Source organism: Aplidium turbinatum, chromosome 14 (assembly GCF_918807975.1).
Source record: "Aplidium turbinatum chromosome 14, kaAplTurb1.1, whole genome shotgun sequence".
In the NCBI taxonomy this organism is placed as follows: Eukaryota; Metazoa; Chordata; class Ascidiacea; order Aplousobranchia; family Polyclinidae; genus Aplidium; species Aplidium turbinatum.
The window spans coordinates 18,239,649-18,260,360 of record NC_137485.1 but is presented as its reverse complement, the minus strand read 5'-3'; the positions used below and the strand labels follow the sequence as shown (position 1 = coordinate 18,260,360).

At 37.0% G+C, this 20,712-nt stretch overlaps 1 protein-coding gene across 1 annotated transcript; it reads left to right on the top strand.

Moving 5' to 3' along the window:
- The first annotated feature begins 599 nt into the window (after positions 1–599).
- Positions 600–10,981, top strand: LOC145783059 (protein DD3-3-like). The gene is made up of 15 exons (XM_082594828.1): positions 600–660; positions 2,442–2,623; positions 2,853–2,930; positions 3,172–3,328; positions 3,829–4,014; positions 4,381–4,570; positions 5,198–5,384; positions 5,928–6,056; positions 6,742–6,863; positions 7,158–7,220; positions 7,718–7,878; positions 8,252–8,419; positions 8,856–8,990; positions 9,151–9,253; positions 9,599–10,981. Exons 2-15 carry the CDS (start codon positions 2,477–2,479, stop codon positions 9,792–9,794), a joined length of 2,022 nt encoding a protein of 673 aa, XP_082450954.1. The 5' UTR covers positions 600–660; positions 2,442–2,476; the 3' UTR covers positions 9,795–10,981.
- The last annotated feature ends 9,731 nt before the right edge of the window (positions 10,982–20,712 follow it).

The window sequence follows — 20,712 nt, the reverse complement described above, 5'->3', positions numbered from 1 at the left end:
TGCACGTACATTAAAAGTTAAATCGCAACACAGATGACATTGGCAACTCTATATATACAGTACATATACTAAATATAGGATATGTGCATTATGTCATCATGGTACGTAAAATTTCAATATGCATTTTACTGAATGTTCATTACAATGCCAAACTTACATGCCAAACCAGTGCAGCCAAATCGGAAGCACAATCTAATCAAATCAATGAATGAAGTATCACTGCGCCAGTATAGTTTTAACCTCCTGCCAAGTTTTTAAAACCGAAAACTTGCAATATAAATATCCGCTGTTAACATCACATGCTTCTACCTAGTTTTTAGTTTATGACGCTTTGCTCAGTAAAGTTCTCTTCTCTTTTATCAAACAGCGTTTCGAACCACGTAGCAACACTATTCTACAGCAACTTGCAAAAAAAAAACAGAACTTGATGCTGATTCTGCTATTGTAGACTGAAATATTTGGTGAGAAAATCGAACAGGCGACCATTCAATGTGACTTCGCACACAAACCATGCTCGGTGTGACTACTCTGCCTTTGCCATACGTCATCGTCACATGATAATATAATTGCGGAGTGACGCTGAATGAAAACTCAAAGGCAAAAGGCTCAACTGGGCTGAGAAGCTATCAGCACTGCCGGAGGGTACATCAAAACCAGCAGGTAGATGATCAATAAAGTAGAGTCAATTTCTGGTCGCTTTGACATTTGCTGGCTAGTTTAAGTGCTTGACTGAAAGCAGTTTGTAGCCTCGTGGTGTTTACATCCTTCTTTCTGCGTGTTTGCACAGTTAAATTTTGATTTTGTACTGTCAGTACTTACTTTGATCATAGGCTTGTTGCAGTCAGGCAAGTGCAATCGACAAACGAAAAAACTGCCTATGGTGCCCTGGGCCTGATCTATCATTAGAAGCTGACAGTTGGATGTATTGCCAGTCTAAGACTCAATGGCTGATTTATACCAAGATATCTTAGCTAAACTGAGTAGTGAGTAGTCAAAGCTTGAAATTTCTTCGAAACAATGAAACATGAGGGAAAAAATTTCACAGTTGAAAAACTTTTACTTTGCTGGTTTAAACGGTATGTCAAAGACGTCACACGACGTACATACTGAGGTGAATTATCATTTTCCACAGCCTGTCATTGCCAAACCACATATTCACATAATAATAGCCTACTTTCAGCTAGCTCAGCGAAAAAGCTTCAGAGTTTGTCAAGTCACGTTTTTTGCATCAATACAATGGGCTCACCATGGATGCTATTTTATACAGACAAGCGAAGGAAAAAAAGATAAATTTACGTTAGTTTTGAGCTGGGAAGGTGTTTGTCAGCTTTTATGGTCACCCATAGCCTACCAGTGCACCACTGCTGGTTTCAAGTATCTATCCATTCCAAATTTTAAAATTTAAGTTAAAATTTTTAGTTTTGACCACTTACTCAAATTGTTACACGAAATGTAAACATTGTTGAAGCGAGGCAGTTGCATTAGCATACGTTCCAGGTCACTGATTTAGTTCAGGGAAACATAACATTACGCAGGTTGCATTTCGCGTAGCCAGTTATTCAATTAATCTTTCCTACACAAAATATTTCTTTTGTTGGCTTACGATAATTGCCCCCATAGTAGCGGATCCATAAAAGGGAGGCGTATCGGATCCTCAACCTCATAGAGGTGCCTCAAGTGGTGCACCCATTGGTCAAGTGCCGCCCGTAACACACAAAAAAAGTAATTTTTCTGACGCATATGAATTTTCTCGCTCGCTCTAACGCATCAACTTACCAGGATGGTGACCTAATGTCCTAACCAGCGGATAAAGCAAGTAGTGTGGTTTAACTTCCATGCTATTAGTTTTTTTGCCTTGTTTACATCCGACAACTTGAAGACAAAACCAATGGTCGGACACGAACTGAAGTCGACGACGATGTCCTGCCAAAGACATTGCTGCATGCTCTTGAGCGGTGTCGAGAGCCGGCGCCCATTCGAGTGCGTACCAGGGGCAGGGCTCTCACCACTCGACTATGCAGCCGACGTACCATTGGTGATACTGATTAGAGAATTTAAAGGAATCGAAATGACGTGTTAAGTTGCGTGACTTGCTTTACCAGTCATGACCAAAGATCAAGCGTGCATTATAATTGCCATTGAAGCCAAAGATATATAGAAAAGCTACTCAAACTACTTAAAAAAGCGACGACCTAAATTTCTTTAAATTTCCTTGAGGAAAAACCTCTACTCGAATCTTTGCCTCTCCTGAGTGTAACTTGTAGGGTAGGCTATATTGTCCATTTTTCTTGAGAATTTATACTTCGACGCAACTATGGTTTTCCCTTTCCCATTTTGTTTTTCTCCATTACTCTTTCTCCCATCGCCTACTTCAATATATTTGTTTAATTGCTAAATTTATACACGCTTTTAACAGTTTAAAATCTTTGTGTTGTAATTAGAATGAACTGAACACAAGATATACTGTTCAAAAACAATGCAAGTTTCTGTCTTTACAATTGTGTTTATGGTGATCGGTACGTGCCTGGCTGATTTGTACTTGCACAATCCACGAGGTAGTAACAACAGACTGAATGAAGACACAGCCACGAGAAGTAACGGAAATCGCATGTTCGATTCCCAGGTAATTTCGACTTCAACAAGCAGGTTTAATTTATGGAATGATAATTTAAATTAAATTTATTGATTCCGTTAATTCCAATAGTAATGTTAACTTACTTGTCTGCTTGTTACATTTTGCTTGCGAAAAGTTGAGTTTGTCTTCTGCCCTTGGAGATCTGCTGTTCTGTTTTTATTTTTAACCTCGGCGGACTTGTTTTTATTGTCATGTGACATTCATATGTTTGACACAGAACAACGCACGAGGAGGTTATAATGTTGGAGATTCACAAAGTACAACATCCACTGAAGAGGGGCAGCAATATCGAATGGTAATGACGTAGCCTATACTATGAGTGCTATTATGCAGATGCACTGTGATTTATTACTTAACTAGAGCACAGCGTCGTGCTGCAGCTAAAATGTTCAAAACATTTTCTCCATGGCCTACGGTTTCTTATTACATTTTAGTTTATCTGAATATAATAATGTTAAATTCTATTGTGGTATTCTGTTTGATTTGCTTGTGGTACAATTATGGTTTGTATATTACAAAGTAAGTTCATGTTTCAGAGTTACTTTCAAAGCGGATTGGTTGGAACAAGTGAGCTTGTGGTGGAATGGACCAATCAGCACGGCTGTGGTGGCGATGAAAATACTTCTCCTCATAAACTGAATTGCAATTTGGTTTTACAATATATGTGCCAGGATGACACAGTTGATCCTAGTCGTGAGTGATTTTTATCTTTGATTATTTACAACTATATAGAGCCACAACTGAACTTGTAGATTAGGCTCAAGCAAAATGCTTTCCGGGGGCTAGATCAAATTTGAAATTGATACTTGATTCCAAAACAATGATTTAATCGACAAGGAAGGAAATATATTTCCAACCATAATTGAATTAGGCCTATCCTTGTTTAATCTTTTGTGCATTGCTAGTTTTATCGGTATATCAGCAACAAAAATACGCTAAAAAGTTTCAGTGGTGCTTGCAACGATGAAAAGTTTCTCCAGTGAAAAGCGTTTCAAAATTTTTAGTCTAAGTGCAAGTTAACACTTCACACTGCCACCTTGGCAGTTCAAACCCTTTACAAACATAAGAAACTCTGGAACAAGTTTTAGAAGTTTCAGCGTAATTCTTTCTGCATCCATGAATGAGTTACAATGCACCGCAACTGGCAGGCCATGCACGATTATTCCATTTGAAATAAATTATTATTATTTTAGCAAAAAACAGCATTACTCTTCGAAATGGGATACAAACTGGCACGCAACAATACACCAAGCCGAATGAAGAAGAAGAATTACAATCCACTGCTGAAGATCGCAGGAACGGTAGTGTGGATAGTCTCAAAGGACTCCACGAATCTTGGGAATGGTATGATTCCTGCTACAGGAGGAAACGAAACTTAGGTATTTAAAATTGAGCTTTTGATTTCTAAGTCTTAGGCCGCATTCATACGCAAAAAATAACTCAGGGATTGCTTTACTAACTCCATACCATGGCCTACAACTACATGACTATTATTTTTGATAAAATGTTTTTTTTGTGCCCAACCTTTTGAGTTTATTGTACAGTACAGTATATGTAGATTATGTGGGATATGCTCTCTTTAACAAACATACTAATTTTATTTAATATACTGTATTGTTGTTTTAGCCTACATGCTAGCCTACTTCACAATTACAAGTTTTTTAGGGTAGGCCTACATTGAAAACATTGATTTTATTTACATTTTTCTAAACTAAAAGCAGGTAAAATATTTTCAAACGTGCTAGGACTGTTCGTTGCTGATCGAAATCTAAATTCGAATAAATTTGGAGTTTCGTCTGCTATCTTCACACGACAAAACCCCGCCGAAAATCGCCGGGGATACGAATGCCCTGAAGAAAGAGACTACTACCCATATTTTCACCCAACGCCGTGGGTGGACATTGCGGTGTTATCCCACAATGAGTCCAGCTGCGAGTAAGTTTTATTCTGTTGCCATGGTTCTGTTCTAATAAAACTAAGTTGTAATCGAATTTTATGTTATTTTTAAGCTTTGTTGTTGCTTTGGAAATATTATTTTTAAATATTGTAGTATTTTCTTGTAAAAGGAATTTTTTACACGACATGAAATGCGGTCTGTTAGCCTGTCTGAACTGCAATGTTAACAAACTCTGCCTTTGTTAGTCGTTTTTTAAGCATTTGTTTACTTTGAAAGTCCTCCTTGTTTAAGTCAAATAATGTTTGTTGGAGTTAATAGTCTTTAATCATAGACAGATATCCTATAAGGTATAGACAGATTATCTGTCTATGGTTAAAGAAAATCACCTCTCTACCAAAATTGCATTAATAGTCTTTTGTTTATAATTCAAAACAATTAAATTAAAATTAAGGTACCGACATTTCGAACATTTAGCTTTGACAACGTTTTGAGCAACTTTCGTTGATTAGAGGAGAGTGATAATAGTTCGGACGGAGGAAGACTTTGAACTTTTTTTACGTCCAACCCTCGCAATACGGGGAACAAAGAACAGAAAACTGCATGTAAACTAACCAACTAACTGCTAACTCTTATTTTTTCCTTGTAACAAGTTTTATTACGTCTAGTTACTACAGAGAAAACAGCTTCAACCAACGCGTGTATGGTGAGTGTGTAGAGTCATTTTCTTCTGGCGGAAGAAAGCATTGGTCTGCTATAAACAACCCGGCTGATTGTGCCCTTAAAGAGGGAGCTGAATGGATCGATTACAACAACTACATTGAACTGGCTTTACAACACAGCACTGAACAGGAAGTGAGTTCAGATCTAACCTCCTGTCTTCGCTTAAGTGTGTGTAGCTTGATCAAGAGCCTAGGATTTGCTCTGTTCCGCATTAACATATAGACATTTACTACAGCCGCGTGTCAAAACTAATAGTTGGCCACTCGCTTAGCTGTTGAAAAGCAGTAACTATTGTAGCCTGTAGAATGTGTTGATTTGAGTTAGATTTTGTGGTGTATCTGTGTACATAAATTTGGCTAGATCAACGACTTTTGGTTTAAATCTTGGTGTGTGTGCTTTTGACAAACTCTCCCTTTGGTGCAGCCTGGCAAGAGAAACTCCTGCAGAAATCAAAACTTCTATCTGTTAACTTTATTATCTGGTCTAGTGGCCCTTATTTTGAGTTTTCATCGTTGTGAAACCGCCTTGTTAAACTTCTATGACTTTCAAGAACAGTTTGAAAGTGTGATTGCTATTTACTTGTTTGAGCATCAACAAGGCGCATTGTATCCAATCCTCAATAGGAGGAAGATGCATAATGATGATGATAAGCATCATACTCTTACTTGTTTGCAGTGCTTAGCACAGAACGTGAACAGCAGAGTGCAATACATGTGGGGCAAGCCTTATGACGTGCAGAGGATTGTGAACCACGAAACCATTGAAGACACTTGTTTTATTGTGCCACCACCTGTGGACTGCAAGGTTCATTATCACAATGTTATAGTTTATTTTTATCACTCTACAAAACACTTATAGCTGCTTTTAGTTTGTTTCATTATTGCGTGTCGACAACATTTTGTCTTACTTTTTTGCTGTTTTAAGCAAGAAAGAATATACTCTAAAACCAAAAGCGCGAAACACTTCCCTTTTTCAACCCTGATGGGAATTCTGGTTCCCACTGCAGATTTCTCCATGCTGACTTCTAGCGGGCAAGCTTAGCCTTTATTCTGCCAGGTAGTGGTCCTCACCATCACCACACATCATCCTACACATGGCACTATTCAATTCTAAATAATTCTGTATACTTTTTCCCACACATTAACAGCAAAAATAAGGCTTCTGCCAGTTTTTGAAAAAAAATCGTGACTTAGTTCTACAATCATGCTAAGAAAAAATAGTTCTAATAGATTTTACAATTTTGGTGAAGATGTGACTTTCTTCAACCATAGACAGATAAAACTAAGCAACCACACGGCATTTAACATAATATATTAAAGTGAACTTTCGTTGTTTATAGTTTATGTTCACTCTATATGGCCTGCTGCTTCGTAATGGCTGGCCTGCGTAATGGCTGGCCTACTGCTTCGTAGTCAGGAGATCCCCTATCTTAAATGGAACTTAGTAAATGATACCTCCAATAGTTTTTTTGAAAAATTTTTCTTTTCAGGCTGCGGACTGGTCTCGATCAAATCACCTTGGCAACGGAAGAGATTTAACCCCACTCAACTACACCTGGATCTTACCTTATTTTCCAAGCGGAAACAAGAAAAGATGCGTTTTGAGAATGAGGTGATCTTTATCTTTATGGCATCAATTTTCCCTTAAGAAAATATCATTGGGAGGTAAACAATGAAAATGTATTCGAGCTCACCTACATGAATTTATTCTAAAACTGTCTACAATGCCCAAGAGCCATCTCTATCTGCGGTAGATGGGCTTTAGCGTTATTAAGAAATTCGTTGTTATTTTACATTATGTATGCTGCTTTAAGCAGTTTAAAGCGTGCTAACGCTAACTAATATTGTTGCTTTGGGAGAACGGCTTCAAGTTCAATGTTTTAATGAAAAGCAAATCATGATTCAGATACAACATTTCAACTGATGACTATGATCCTTACAACACAGACTACAGAAATAGTCAACAGAAGTAAGTTGTTCTTGTGAATGTGCAAGTTTTAGTCATTTTGGATTAACTGAAATTGATTCACAACCATTAGCTCTCTGCCAGGGTAGGCTAGTTTGTGTGAAGGTTTCTGCTTTGGGGTGATGGAAAGCATCGTTCTTCACGTTTTTAGAATAAGCTCGCGACGAAACTATGATGTTCAACTCTCTGCTTTAACTATTTAGCAAACTTTTCAGTGAAGCATTCAATCAGTGACAAGTTAATTACAGTAATATCGAAGTAGCCTACGGTACTGTAAACTAAAATTATTCTATTTGAATAAGCACCTTCTCATCTTCCCAATAATGTGGAAGTAGTTAGCAGTCTGTTAAGATTTTTTTCCTAAATTGTAACTATATTTGATATAATTCGCTTTGCTTGGCATTGAGCAATTGTTTTTGAGGTGTTTATAGTATTTTTTGTTTATTTAAATTAAAACTAAATATACAGTAAATTAGAATACAAGTTTTAATACGTTCCAGAACAAACAACGTTGTAACACAACGCTCGCCGATCGAGAAAAATCCATTGGTGGACATTGGAGCAGATGGACAGCTGCTGCAACTGGCGATCAACACTGACCAGACAGGACGGACCTTCCAAGACAGAAGTCATGTCTTTTTTCTGGCCTCAAGGAGCGGAGGTATAACATTTTGCTCAGTGCATCTTCAGTTGTTACATTGAAAAGTTTTTTAGTTGCCACGTTTGACCAGGATCATGTGCACAATTTGTAATATGGCCGGCTGATGTTTTGATTTAATTGTCTGTTAGCTCGCTGTGCTATGGTGAGTAGTCAGGTAGTGCTGACGCCAGGAAGATCGCTCCTTCTCAACAAACTAAACCTAGCGCACTATTTTCTTAACTGTTCATTATACAACCTAAAACTACTCAGCGAGAAATGGTTTTTAAACAATTTATTTTGTAAACTATTACTGCAACTTAAATTTAAAAACGGTTTAAACTTTGAAGCATTTAATCGTCCCATGTAATATGTCTCAACGAACTATCTGCTGCAGCCATTGAGGACGATGCTACGGTTAAAAACCTGAATGTCCGCGGTAAGCGAGGAAACATAGTGCAAGTCTATCCTGCCGTGGAGTACGACTTTGTCCCCAACCGGCTGACCTTGAGCGAAAGTGATCTTGTTCATATACAGTGGACAGGTTCTAATACACACGACAACGGTGAGTATGAAAGAGGAACAAATTAGTTGTGTTTGTTGGTGTAAATGTTTGTCTAAATTTGTACAAGTGTGTAGCCTGCCACTGGGTTGGTTCGATATATTTTTATTGTAAAAGCGAATCTCAACCAAATGAAGTCTTCAAATAACTTTTATTTTTTATCACGGAAGCTTAGTGACCCAACAATATGAAAAGAAATTCTTCGTCTTTGTATTTGTTTATCTGGATAAAATACTTTACAAGAATGCCACCTAGATCAATTCTCGGTAGAGATACGTTGGTGTGTTTTGTTAATCTCTAACAAGGCTTAGTTCAATAGGATAGGCACAGTTTCTAAAGAAATCGACCAAAACAAAGAAATCAAACGTTTTCCTATCGTTGGTACATTTGAAAACAATTAGGTTAATTTACTGTAAATTGACGTCTTATCATCTTCCAGATGCTCCAGGAGGAGATGGAGCCACCGGAAGCGCGGGAGAAGGAACAGGGGGAACGGACCGGAACAACATTGTAGAAATCCGTGCCCCTGGTGAAAACTACCCCAGTCCATATGAGAACTGCACCCTGCATAAAAGTGAGTGCTTTAGAATTTTAAGTTTAAATTACATCTGCAGTTCACTTTGTCTTTTTTTTTTATTGGGCGAAGGTTTAAAATTAAGCCAGTTATTTCCCAGAATTATTTACAGTTCTCTGTATTTGTACAAATTATTAACACGTTCATAAAATGCCCACAGATATGGAAGTCGTGTGGAACAGTCTGGGTCAGATATATGGCAGCACAGTGGAGCAACGTGAGGTTAATCACGCTATCCAACTGGCTTCATCCAATTATTTCCAGTGAGTACTTGCTATTGGTCACAGGCTTTTAACATTCTTGATGTTAGATTACGTTGTTTACATCTACGAGAAAGTAAAGCTTGTCTTGATTTATGCTTTTTGTATGTTTTGTTTTTTATCGTAATGGCGTAGTGCGCTTATTTAGCGAGAAGTGGTTTAGAAGGTGCTGCAGTTAAAAAACAAAATTTAATTTTAAAACAGTGAAAATTTCCGTAGCTATTTTACTCACTGCACATGAAAATTTAACAGAACATCTAAAACTCGTAAGCTATACACGACGTACTGCACTTGCCTGCTCTTTACATTAGAAAAGTTTTTAATTTTCCATTCACACTTTTTTGTCAGTTGCGCCACAGACGCTGATGGTTGTGGAGATTATTCGATCCAGTCCAAAGAAGCCATGCAAGACCAGTTGAACAATGCTCCAGCCTCGTTTTCGGGTTTTGTTGCTAAGTTTAAGAAAGGCGTTTATTACTATATGTGTTCACGTAACAATAATTTCACAAATCGGAGTCAAAAAGGTCAAATTACAGTGAAATGAGCTAATTTGGCCTAGCGACAATCATATAAAATTGCGATTGATTTTTGTATTTTTACAATTAAGTTCGTTTATGGTATTTTTTATGTGTAGTATTGTGTTTATATGCAGCAGCTGGTTTATGTTTAATTCATTCAGTTTCGTGACTTACTTGCTTTATGTTTTCTGCGACGTTCTGTGTCGCTACCTCATAGAATGAAAAAAAGGCTTCAAAATTGTAAGAAGTTTATTTTCTTGTCTCACAACATATTTTTACCCCATAATACGCATGTTAGTGTGAAAGTAGGTTATAAGAATTGTTATGGAAAGTTTTGCTTTTTAAATTTTGAAAATTATAAAACTATTTAGTTTTTTCAAAGTCAATATAAAAACTTGGCGACATCTGAAGATATGTAGCTCTATACTTTAAAAAATAACGTTGACGTCAATCTAATTTAAACTTTAAAAAGTTGGAGATGCCACGTGAAGCTTCGATAACTGCAAACAGTGGGTTTCTGTTTCAAAATTAATCTTTTCATCAATACAGTGAAGTTCTTGTGCTTGACCTTGCCTTGGTGTCTGACTTCAGTGGCGTTTGACGTCACAGATAAAAAAAGAGAGCAAGTTTTGTTACGAAATTCTATCTTATACAAAACATTGCTTAATGCCTATTATAAATGTCGATAAAAGTTTGGTGTTTTTCAAAGAAAAGTTTTATTAAATATGTTCTATTTTTTTTGGAAAAATGAAAAAAGTGAAGATTTTCGTGCTAGGACAGAAAATTATATGAGATGGATCCAAAATACAAGTTTGAGATATTGGTTCACAGAAAACATGTCACGAATATAGGAACACGTCTTGAGAGATTGCTGATAATTCGTTTTTTAATTTGACTCTCATTAGTCAGTTATGTACATTACTGGATTCTTTTTTTCTTCGTATATCGACCAATCAAGTACAAGATTGAAGAGATAGGTATTTTTTTGTTTTCATGTTTAAGTTTTCAACGTTTTAATTATTTTTTTTCTACCAAAATCTTGCGACACGGTTATGACTCTTGGTCATATCTCGCCCCAGAAAGTGACAACACATCAGCACTAGACACTTTCATCATCAATATTTCTTCTTTATAAATCATCAATATGTCTTCTTATATGTTTATGTGAAAGCTTATGTAACGTTGTGCTAATGTGCAATACAAACCTTATGTGTACCAGTCTGCTGATTGTTAAATTACTATCAGTGTCTTTGGCGTAGATTTATCGTGTTCTTTTTTTTATTTTTTATTGGACGTGATGCATTGGGTTCAATGCAAATTTCATGTTGCATGTGACTACACAAGTTTTTCAACGCTGCTTTGAGGAAGATCATGTCAGACACTCTCAAAAAGTGTTAGGCTGCATAATCTATTGCGACAATGTCACCAGCGGTGGAGCACGAACGTCCACGTACGATAGAAGTTGTTCGAACAGTTATCTAAACCAGTGGTTCCCAACTCATTTTTAAGGCGACCCATTTAAAAAAAAAAAATCAGTTCGGTAAAATCTTGCGACCCAAGCAAATTGTCGTAGTATTTTAAAAGCCATACAAGATTGTGTTGCAAAAAAACAGCACTACAAAAGCAGTAACTTTTTCCGAAAATAATATGTTTATCAAATCACTAATGAGATAGCTGTGCTGGCTTGCTATCAGTGAGTTTTTGAAGTCGAGGCGTTATTTTGCTTAGCCATAGCCGCACGTCGGCTTTAACTTCCAGCCGGTTTCGCTGTTCAGTTTTCAATGCACACATGGCGCTAAATCCAATCTTACAAAGCCAAGTTGTTGCAAATGGAATCTGTTTTTGAACCCCTAATTGTGAAACTGTGGAATACACTTTGTACATGGAAGCCCAAAAGTGGATGTTTGCAGAATCTTTGGGGTATTTGTCTTTGAAGGACGCAAAAGAAATACGGTTTGCTACTTCTGTCGTTATGTCCATAACTGTTCTGGAACATGGATGGAAAGTTGAGGCAGATCTTTTCCAACAAATGGATCAATTATCCAATCATTTTGGTTATTAAGTGTTACAGATTTTCCATAGTAGTGCACAAACTTTTTGGCAAACTGTTCCAGGTGTCTAATTCGTTTGCTTAATATCAACTTCATTGCCACAAATATATTGCGTTAGCTGAGGAAATATATCGTACTCATCTCTGGTGACATAACTTTTCCAGAATATGAGTTTTTTGTGGTAAGCAGAAACTTTTGCGACGTGATCAATCACCGTAAAACCGTTGCCTTGCATACCGTATATAAATTTAGAGAATTCAGAGAGTCAAATATATCGGCAAGGTAAGCAACATTTGCCTTGAAATGTTCTTGCAAAAACTTCTCGGCTAATCTCACGCAGTTCTGTTGCCTCAGGAAGATAGCAATCTCCTCTCGCAAATTACAAACTCGCTTCAGGACGCGACCTCGTGACAACTATCGCACTTCTGTGTGCAACAGCAATGCTTGATAATAATCGGAATCCACAAAGACGAAAACAAATGCCGATTTAGTGGACTTGCTTTGATTACACAGTTTACATACTTCACATCATTCAACACTTCGTGCAGCTCTTGAGACAGCTTTTTTGCAGCAAAGGCCTCTCTGTGGAGAAAGCAATAAGTCAATACAGCACTTGGGGCTTTGTCTTTGATGGGTTTTACCACACCAGACTATGCGTGGTCCAACGTGTGGAAAACTTTGTCATAGTTTGTCCGACATGGCATTTGTGACATATAGTGCACGTTACAATATATATCCCGTAACTTTGTCAAGTTAGTGTATGTTTGAGACTGAAATTTTTGTTGGGTTTACATTTAATAATAATAATAAAAGCGAAAATTGTTAAAACTTCTTGCACTACGATCATGCTACAAAGCTTTCCGATGTCTCGACATGAAACGCTTCATGACTTGTGTTTATTTTTTCCAGTTTTGTGATCGATCTCATCACGTTTTAAATTTTTTTTTTATTGTTATTTTTTTCGCCCAAGATACAATATGCCTGAAAAACAAGCGACCCAAAAAAATTATCAGGCGACCCAACTTTGGGTCGCGACCCATGAGTTGGGAACCACTGATCTAAACCTTGTGCTAGCTTTGCCAGCATTGGAAAACGAATTTGATTGACTCTCCCTTTGTTTGCTTTTTTACTCGGGCTTCTTCTAAATTGTTGAACTTTATCTGGACTTTTTACTCAAAAAAACTTGGAAACGAGAAATCGAAAAACCACTAAATCTCGGGAATTCCCGAAACCGAGATCTCCGTTTTCAAACCATAAGGCTGAGGAGCGTTGGATATCCGTGCCGACCAGACTCGGCATCTGAGAAGGTTGTTCCTAGCTGATGCTTCGGTGCGAACAAACTACGAGTGTTTTTTGTGAGTAAGTTTTCAATCCAAAGTCACTCCCAGGTAAGTATGTAAAGTGAGGATCGTATATATCGGACAGGAATTCCATTGGGAAGGATTCGTAGCTGACGGCCACGCACTCGGCCAGCTTCCTTGTTGTTGAGACGAAAGGGCGTGATGATAAATCAGTGTTTACTACCAGTGCGCCCTCCCACCCCCCAGTCAGCATTACATTTTTTTTTCTGGACACTTATGTTAAAAAGATTACCCACCCTTGGTTTATGTAAAGACTGGAGATATTTAGCACAACGCTGAAGTAAGAGTTTTGGGCTGGTTTTTAAGCACCGATGCACCATTACTCATTATTTTGGTAGGCTATATCTTGTAAGTGTAATAGTTCGCCGTAAGAAGAGCCTCCATTGTAGAAATGTCAACACATGAAACCTTATAAACCGTAAGGTCGAAGCAAAGACACTTTCACACAAATGGACACATGCATCTTGAACTTTACGATCAGGTAGCTTTAACTTTACAACAACTATCAGTTTAGTTCAGTTTGTTTTTATTTCTGACCATCACAACGAAAAAACAATATATGACAAACATAGCAGAGGTCTAGAAAAAGGTAGAAGCGGCAAAACGCGGACGTTGTAACGTGCATGATGCCAAAGCAGAACAATCAGTTTAAAATATGGCACGGTCGCGACACCCCATTACAACTATCAAGTAGCTTGTAATGCATTCAGTAAAGCAGTTTCGCTGCTGCAAGCCAGTTGAACCTATCGAAACGTATGCGCAATTTGAGTGAAAAATACCTTAATATATACACTTCCGCCTGACCGCCTAAACTACTGCAGCAATACGAGACTTGAACATTTTTTAGGTTTATCAACCAACTATCGACTAAAAAATATACACAAAAAGTAATTTATAAAAGATCTTGTCGGTAAAACTTAGCTACAGTTAGGCTACATCTATTGCAATAGAGATCCTTGTGTGGCATAGGAGATACGAAAACAATATACACTTCGATTAGAAATATTACTTCAAATATTTGAAATCGGCCTCACTTTGTAGCATTAAAAATACGAAACTTTTTTTTTTCAAAAACATTTTATCGTGACATAACAAAAAAAAATCACCAAGAGTGTTTTTCCAACGTTTTACACGTTTTTACGTCACTTCCGTTATTGAACCAAGCGTAATTCTATTTATTTCCGGTTAAATCACAAAACGTCATTACAGACATGGTGAAACGTTTGTTTTTCTCCTCTGTTGACACTTGCAAATGGACAGGTCATCCGATGCTGGTCACCCACCTCAAGTTAATTCACCAGATTTTGGATTTCTTTGTCATTCACAAGTAAAAAGGATTTTACAGGAAGGAAGTCTTGTCTTGAAAGCGAAAAGATTTAATCCCGGTTTTATAAAATGTAGTTTAGATGTAACTTAGATGAAGTAAAATCTAACCGGTTTCAGTTTACTGCGTTTGTTTATTTTTTATTGTGTATTTGTGTGGCTGAAAAAGTAAAAAAAAGATTTTTTATAGATATTCGTTTGTATGAGCTGAAATAATGACGTAAGCATGCTTTAAATAACAGCAGCGTAGAATAATCACGAAAACGATTTAACAATAAATTAAAAAAGTTACAAGTTTTCAAGTCAGTTAATGTCCAATAACGAAGTCTCAATTCTACACCATTCAAGAGCTAAGTTTTCTTAAAGCTTAAAAAAGCGTATTGTTTAAGATAACAGGAATATACAATACTGTATTTCTCAGATGAATATTAAGGTGAAGGTCTATGAGTAACTTGTGACAACAATTATGACATGTGCAAGAAGTGCTTGCTTGATTAAAGGACTAGAGAAATATTATTATATAGCGTTGTTACTGCAAGCTAGCTTTTTTATATCTTTCCCAAGATCACATTGCCAAAGTCTGAGAGATCCTTCATTGCAAGAAGTTACTATCATAGACATCCCACGTGGAAAGAGTGTGATTGTCAATGCTGGAAATGACACAAACAGGTTCCTCATACATCTCATAAAATACGATTGCAATTTTGATATATAAACTGTACTGCTGTCTCAACACAAAACTGTTTTTAAAGTGTAAGTTGTCGTGTCATGGTGCCAAATAGAAGCCTGTTTTCGGATAATTTGAATTGAATGGAATAATTCCCCAGCAACAACACTTCATCGGAAAACTTCACTCCGTCAATCTCGGTAACCCGCCCTGCGTCAAAAGCCTCTACAAGTATGCGAAACTACAAGGAATACCCTATCAAGGCTTTGTCAGTCCGAGGAAAAGATTCAAAACCAACCAATTTGCTGTGTTTTTTAAACTTGGAATCTTCGAGGCCGTCTTATAGGCTAGTTAGATGGGGCTTCTTTTTCGTCTAACACTCTAACAAATGACTTTGATTCTTATAGATCTTTCCAAGAAACTTTGAAATGGAGATTTCTCACTACTCCCGAAGACAACTTGTCCATCAAGATTGACAATAACCACTTTGACCTTAAAGGCAATGACTGCGCTGGAGACAAGTAAGCAAATACCATCCTATTCTGTGAGACAGAGTACGAATTACCAATCTACCAACAACTTATGTAAAACTTGATGTTTAGATAAAAAAATATCATTGCAGAAAGCTGGATAAGAAGTAATTGCTTGGTGTTGCAAAATAGTGAAGTTTGCACTGGAGATCAACTAAATAAAAAATTAACCATTCCGTTGCTTCGGTAATAAATTAACTATTGCAATGTTTGTGCATATAGAACAGCACCATATGTTGAAGTGATTGTGTTTCCTGAGACGGAGAATGAAAGAATATTTAGCGGCTGCACCGGCCGTTTGATCAAGCCACTCGTATCCTCAAACATCATTGAAGTGTTGTACCACAACCGTATTCCGGGAGGAGAGTTTAAATTCACTGTGGTTTCAAGTATGTTTGTTTGAATCAGGTTTGAATATTTTTGATAAGTTATTTTTACTACAAATTTGAGAAGATATAAGGTTACAAATTACAGGTACAAATAACTTAAGGCTATACTTGAACGTCAATTTTTTTAACTTCAAGATCAAGCGGCGCTGGTTCGACTCTCGGGGTGTGCGCTTGAGCAACGCACGTTAAGGACTGCTCTCCATTCAGCGGCATCTAATGGATGGAATAGTTCCCTCGGCAACAACACTTCACCAATCGGAAACTTCACTCTGTCAATCTCGGCGACCGGGCCTGCGTCAGTGATTCAAAGCCTCTACATTACAAGTATGCGAAACTGCCAGGATTGAGCTCTGCAAGAAGCTTTCCCAGTCCGAGGATAAAAATTCAATCAATCAATCAGGTACGATGCAACAGTTTTCAATCGTTTTTAAATTATTTTAGATTTTTTTTATTTTCACAGAATTGTCTGGCAACATTTGGGTGAACGAAAATCAAGAACAAAAGTGGTCCATAGCATCCAGATCTTTCCCTCAATGGATCGCATTTCGTAGAAACTCAAGAAAAAGTCACATGCACCTAAATTTGGATAAACTGAACATTAAGAAAAGCAACGTGGCTTTTAATTGCAAAAGAAGTTACATAATTGTCAAAGGTGATTGAGATAACAATATATTTGTAACTTTCTCACATTAAAGCACTCTTTATAGTTATTTTCATCATTTAAGGGATATTTTTTTCTTCTCTAAACTTTACAAACAAGAATTGTAGACAACTTGGACAAGGAAATAGAAACTAGGTAATAGAAAGAAAAGTAAACACACACAGTGCTTTTAGAAGTGTTTTAGGTGTATACTACAAAAAAAAAATCTTATCTTTTATAGCAGAAGTTGTCTTTTGCTTATTTGTTTGCTTGGTATCTTTAAAATTAGTCTTCAAAAGGCTTATTGTTGACATATGAAAGATAAACATGTAAATCAAATTTACTACCACACCTCAAATCGATGTATTGATCCACAAATTTGTTTACCTTGGCCGACGCTGGAAAGATGCAAAAACCGTTATGGTTTGAGCCTAGTTACCCATCCTGGAAATTTAATGTTCATTTGCATTGATTCGACGTCTACAAACGTGAGCCTACTTATTGCGTCAGCTAAACGTCAAATTACGTCATAATGTGAATCACCCTAATTACCATTTCTTCAGTGATGACGGTACAAAAATATGTCACTCAAGTATCACGTTGCGGCTCGCTCTGTGAAGGAACTATCCTTCATTTATGAAATACAGCGTCGTGTAATGACGCAAGGAAACAAACCGGAAATGGCCTGCAACGTTACCTCACAAAGTTAAAAAACAGGAAATAAAATGCTCTGTGAGGATTTGCAGCAAAATATTGCAAAGAATTTTGGACATTTGCTACCAGGTTACAAACAACAACGAACCTGCAAAACAATTGTCAGCATTCATAAATATGCGATAAAGCTTACAGCAACTTGCGAATAAGTTTTCATGCTTGCTTGCAATCTAAACCTTAATGAACTCATCCGGGGAAAAAAGAATGAAAAAATTTGTAGTTTTGGTTAACATCATTGGTTTTAAACTGTGTTGTAATCTGACATCATCACAGGTCTACATTTATGGCTCTATTTTAGTGCTTGGGGTGTGTCATGATGACCTTTCAATAAACTGCAGTGTTCGACAAGCAATAGTCATTACTTCCTGAAGCAGCACATGTCTGGACCAATAAGTGTGCACTTATTTATCAAACGGTATTAACATATCTGCTGATGACTCGGTTTATAATCCTCATAAACTGTAGAATCCATTCACAAACTACTCTCAGAAAGCGCAGTTTTTCATGTATTTCATTCAAAATTTTCTGGGTGGGATTGCCCAAACCTCCCGCTAAGTGCTTCGCTTTTGCCGACTAGTAGCCGGGCTCAGTAACATGTGCAACAATACTTATTTGTCCCTCTCCTCAAAATTTTGTGCTGGTTGTGCCCCTGATCTTATCTAAGGATATGAAATGGCTTGACATAAAAACCAAAGCAAAACGACCAATACGGGATAATGAAAATGCGAAGAAGTTCCTGAAGGGATGCTGGAGACTCTTCATCTACTATAACTTAGGCTCGCTGCATTCTAGGAAAAGTCGTCAGCAGTACAGTACGTCAGCAAACCTCAGCAGTACACTTTCCGCACAACGATTTGTTGCACTTATCATAAATGTGAACAATTCACTTGGCAATATTTCGTCATTTTGCCACACATTTTTATTCCAGATATTCAGACATTTTATTTTTTTTGCTTTTAAAGATTTTTTCTTGAAAATTTTGGCGCCACCACAATATGCAAGCTTTTTATTTCAGACAACGTCGGGGATTCCTATTCGAGCATCTGCAATAAAGACAACAGTTATAAGAAAAGTCTGCTCATTAACACCACTGCTTCTATGGTAAACATCACGTTCAGAAAAGCAAAATTTGACGTCATGATCCACACCTCTGATGACATAGCACGTAGTTTGTCAGGTAAGCTTTTTGTGACATTTTGAAAAGAAAACCATTCAACTGTGCAAGTGCCGCATCGTTTGTGTTAAAACATTTTGCCTTCAATCTGTTTGGTTTTGACAGAAATTTTTAGTAAAAGAGGAATGTCGTTGAAAAGATTGAACTAAATTGCAAAAGCTCTGACTTATTAAGCAAACCAAACTTTTTCTTCTGGCTTTATTCTCACTTCTGGTGGGGTCGCCATTGCAGATTACAGTCCTCCACATCACTCTGTCAGCAGCATCTTCCTCCTTCACTCTCATTATTTCCATATCTTCTGTCACACAATCTCTTCTCCATCTTATTATTACAAACCAAACTACAGTACATTACGCAATTACTTGATTAATTTGATAACTTAAGAAACGTATAGAGGGGGACACATTAAACTTGACTTGAGGCCTGTTACAAACACATTTATACTCCTGCATTATTTTATGATGTAGCCTATATTGTACAACAACATAGAATACGTAAACTAGCTTTGTATTGGAGTTACATTTTGCACTCGAACAAAAAAATAAACTAAACGTATTATCAAACAATACACAGTAGCAGTAGCGGATCGACAGGAGGCACTTGGTCAGGTGCCCTCCGCCCCCCCAAAAGAAAATAGAGCAAACGTATGCAATGTTTCTGCATTTTTTCAAAATTTTTACCCTCGCTCAATCAAATTCAATTAACTTAATCAGTGGCATTGAATGTTATCAGTGTTGGTTGAAGGGGCAAACATTTTTGTATGCTCTACTTGTCTTTTCCTGTTTATAGATTTAGTTAACCATTGTATTTTATTCAGATGTAGTTAAGTTGTATGTATATTATTCCTGAAGAGGACATCTTGTGATGTCGAAAACGTTCGATACTTAATTTGTTGCGTAGTTTTGTGTTTCTATATGTAATAAACTTGAAGATGTTAAACTTGATCACGTTACTCGGCTTCGTATGCCTATGGTTCAACAAGACAAACTCTCTACCGAAGCTCTATCTATTTTTTGTTTGTTTGTTTATCTTTATCCTGCATTGCGGGAAAGCGGACTTGAGCGCTATGCATCGGTGTACGCTTTCCGACATACACCTGACCCACGCTGCAGCCGACGGCAATGTCTGTTTCCGGTTGTCTACTCTACGTATGATTTAAATTTGGTACTACCCATTACTCGAAATCGATCACTAGGTAGAGGCAATTATCGTTAAGTTTCTTGCCCAGAGAAACAACAGCAAGTGCGGGTGGCTGGAGTCGAACATGCAGGCTCTCGACTGCGAGCCCAACGCGCTAACCACTCGGCCACGGCTGCCACGGCTACTTAAAAACTATGACAAATACTGCAATTTTCCAAAGTGAAATAACCAGTTGGCAGTTAAATTAACATTTTGCACTATCCAGTATCAATAGAAATATGAGAAGAGACTTGTTACACGAGGATATAGAGACACCTCAGACGAAATTTTGAAATTTCACGAAGATTAAACAAAAATTTTTTTCAACAAATAAAATATTGAAATCCTTCTATGGCCGTAAAAACATGTTTAAAATTTAACATTAATTTTAAATTAAACCTTGCAACTTCATCTTCTACAGAGAAATTTATTGTTAATTTAATGAATTTGGTCACATACAAAGTGTGCAAAATAAATAAGTAAAATATATTTATATATGTAAAAAAAGTTATTTGGTCACAAAATAATACACAAAAAAGGACAAAAATCGACACCTACTTTTTTAAACGTTTCTTGGTCAAGCCCTATAGACTCGATTCTATATTTACTAAATCATTTTTTTCTTGGGACTTCAACTTATAAAATGAACATTTTTCTCAGAAATATTTTGCTTCATAGAAACTTTGGTGCTCCCAAAAATTGTTTTCTAGGCCCGCTACTACAGCACAGTACAACCAATGTAAACTACTTTCAAATGAAAAATTAAGAATATCCTTCCACAGACGGCACAAAAAATTCGGACCCTTCTTTAATTCAATCCAAACCAAACGAAAACCTTCAAAAACCTATTGTTGAAGAAAGCAGTGGCTCAAATATTTTCATGATTGCCGGTTTGTGTCTGTTTGCCTTTGTTGGA

Bases quoted from the DNA above. Each gene is read 5' to 3' on its own strand.
- LOC145783059 (XM_082594828.1), top strand. From the start codon at position 2,477: ATGCAAGTTTCTGTCTTTACAATTGTGTTTATGGTGATCGGTACGTGC. The intron at 4,571-5,197 runs GTAAGTTTTATT...TATTACGTCTAG, and splicing joins CACAATGAGTCCAGCTGCGA to TTACTACAGAGAAAACAGCT. The intron at 7,879-8,251 runs GTATAACATTTT...TATCTGCTGCAG, and splicing joins TCTGGCCTCAAGGAGCGGAG to CCATTGAGGACGATGCTACG.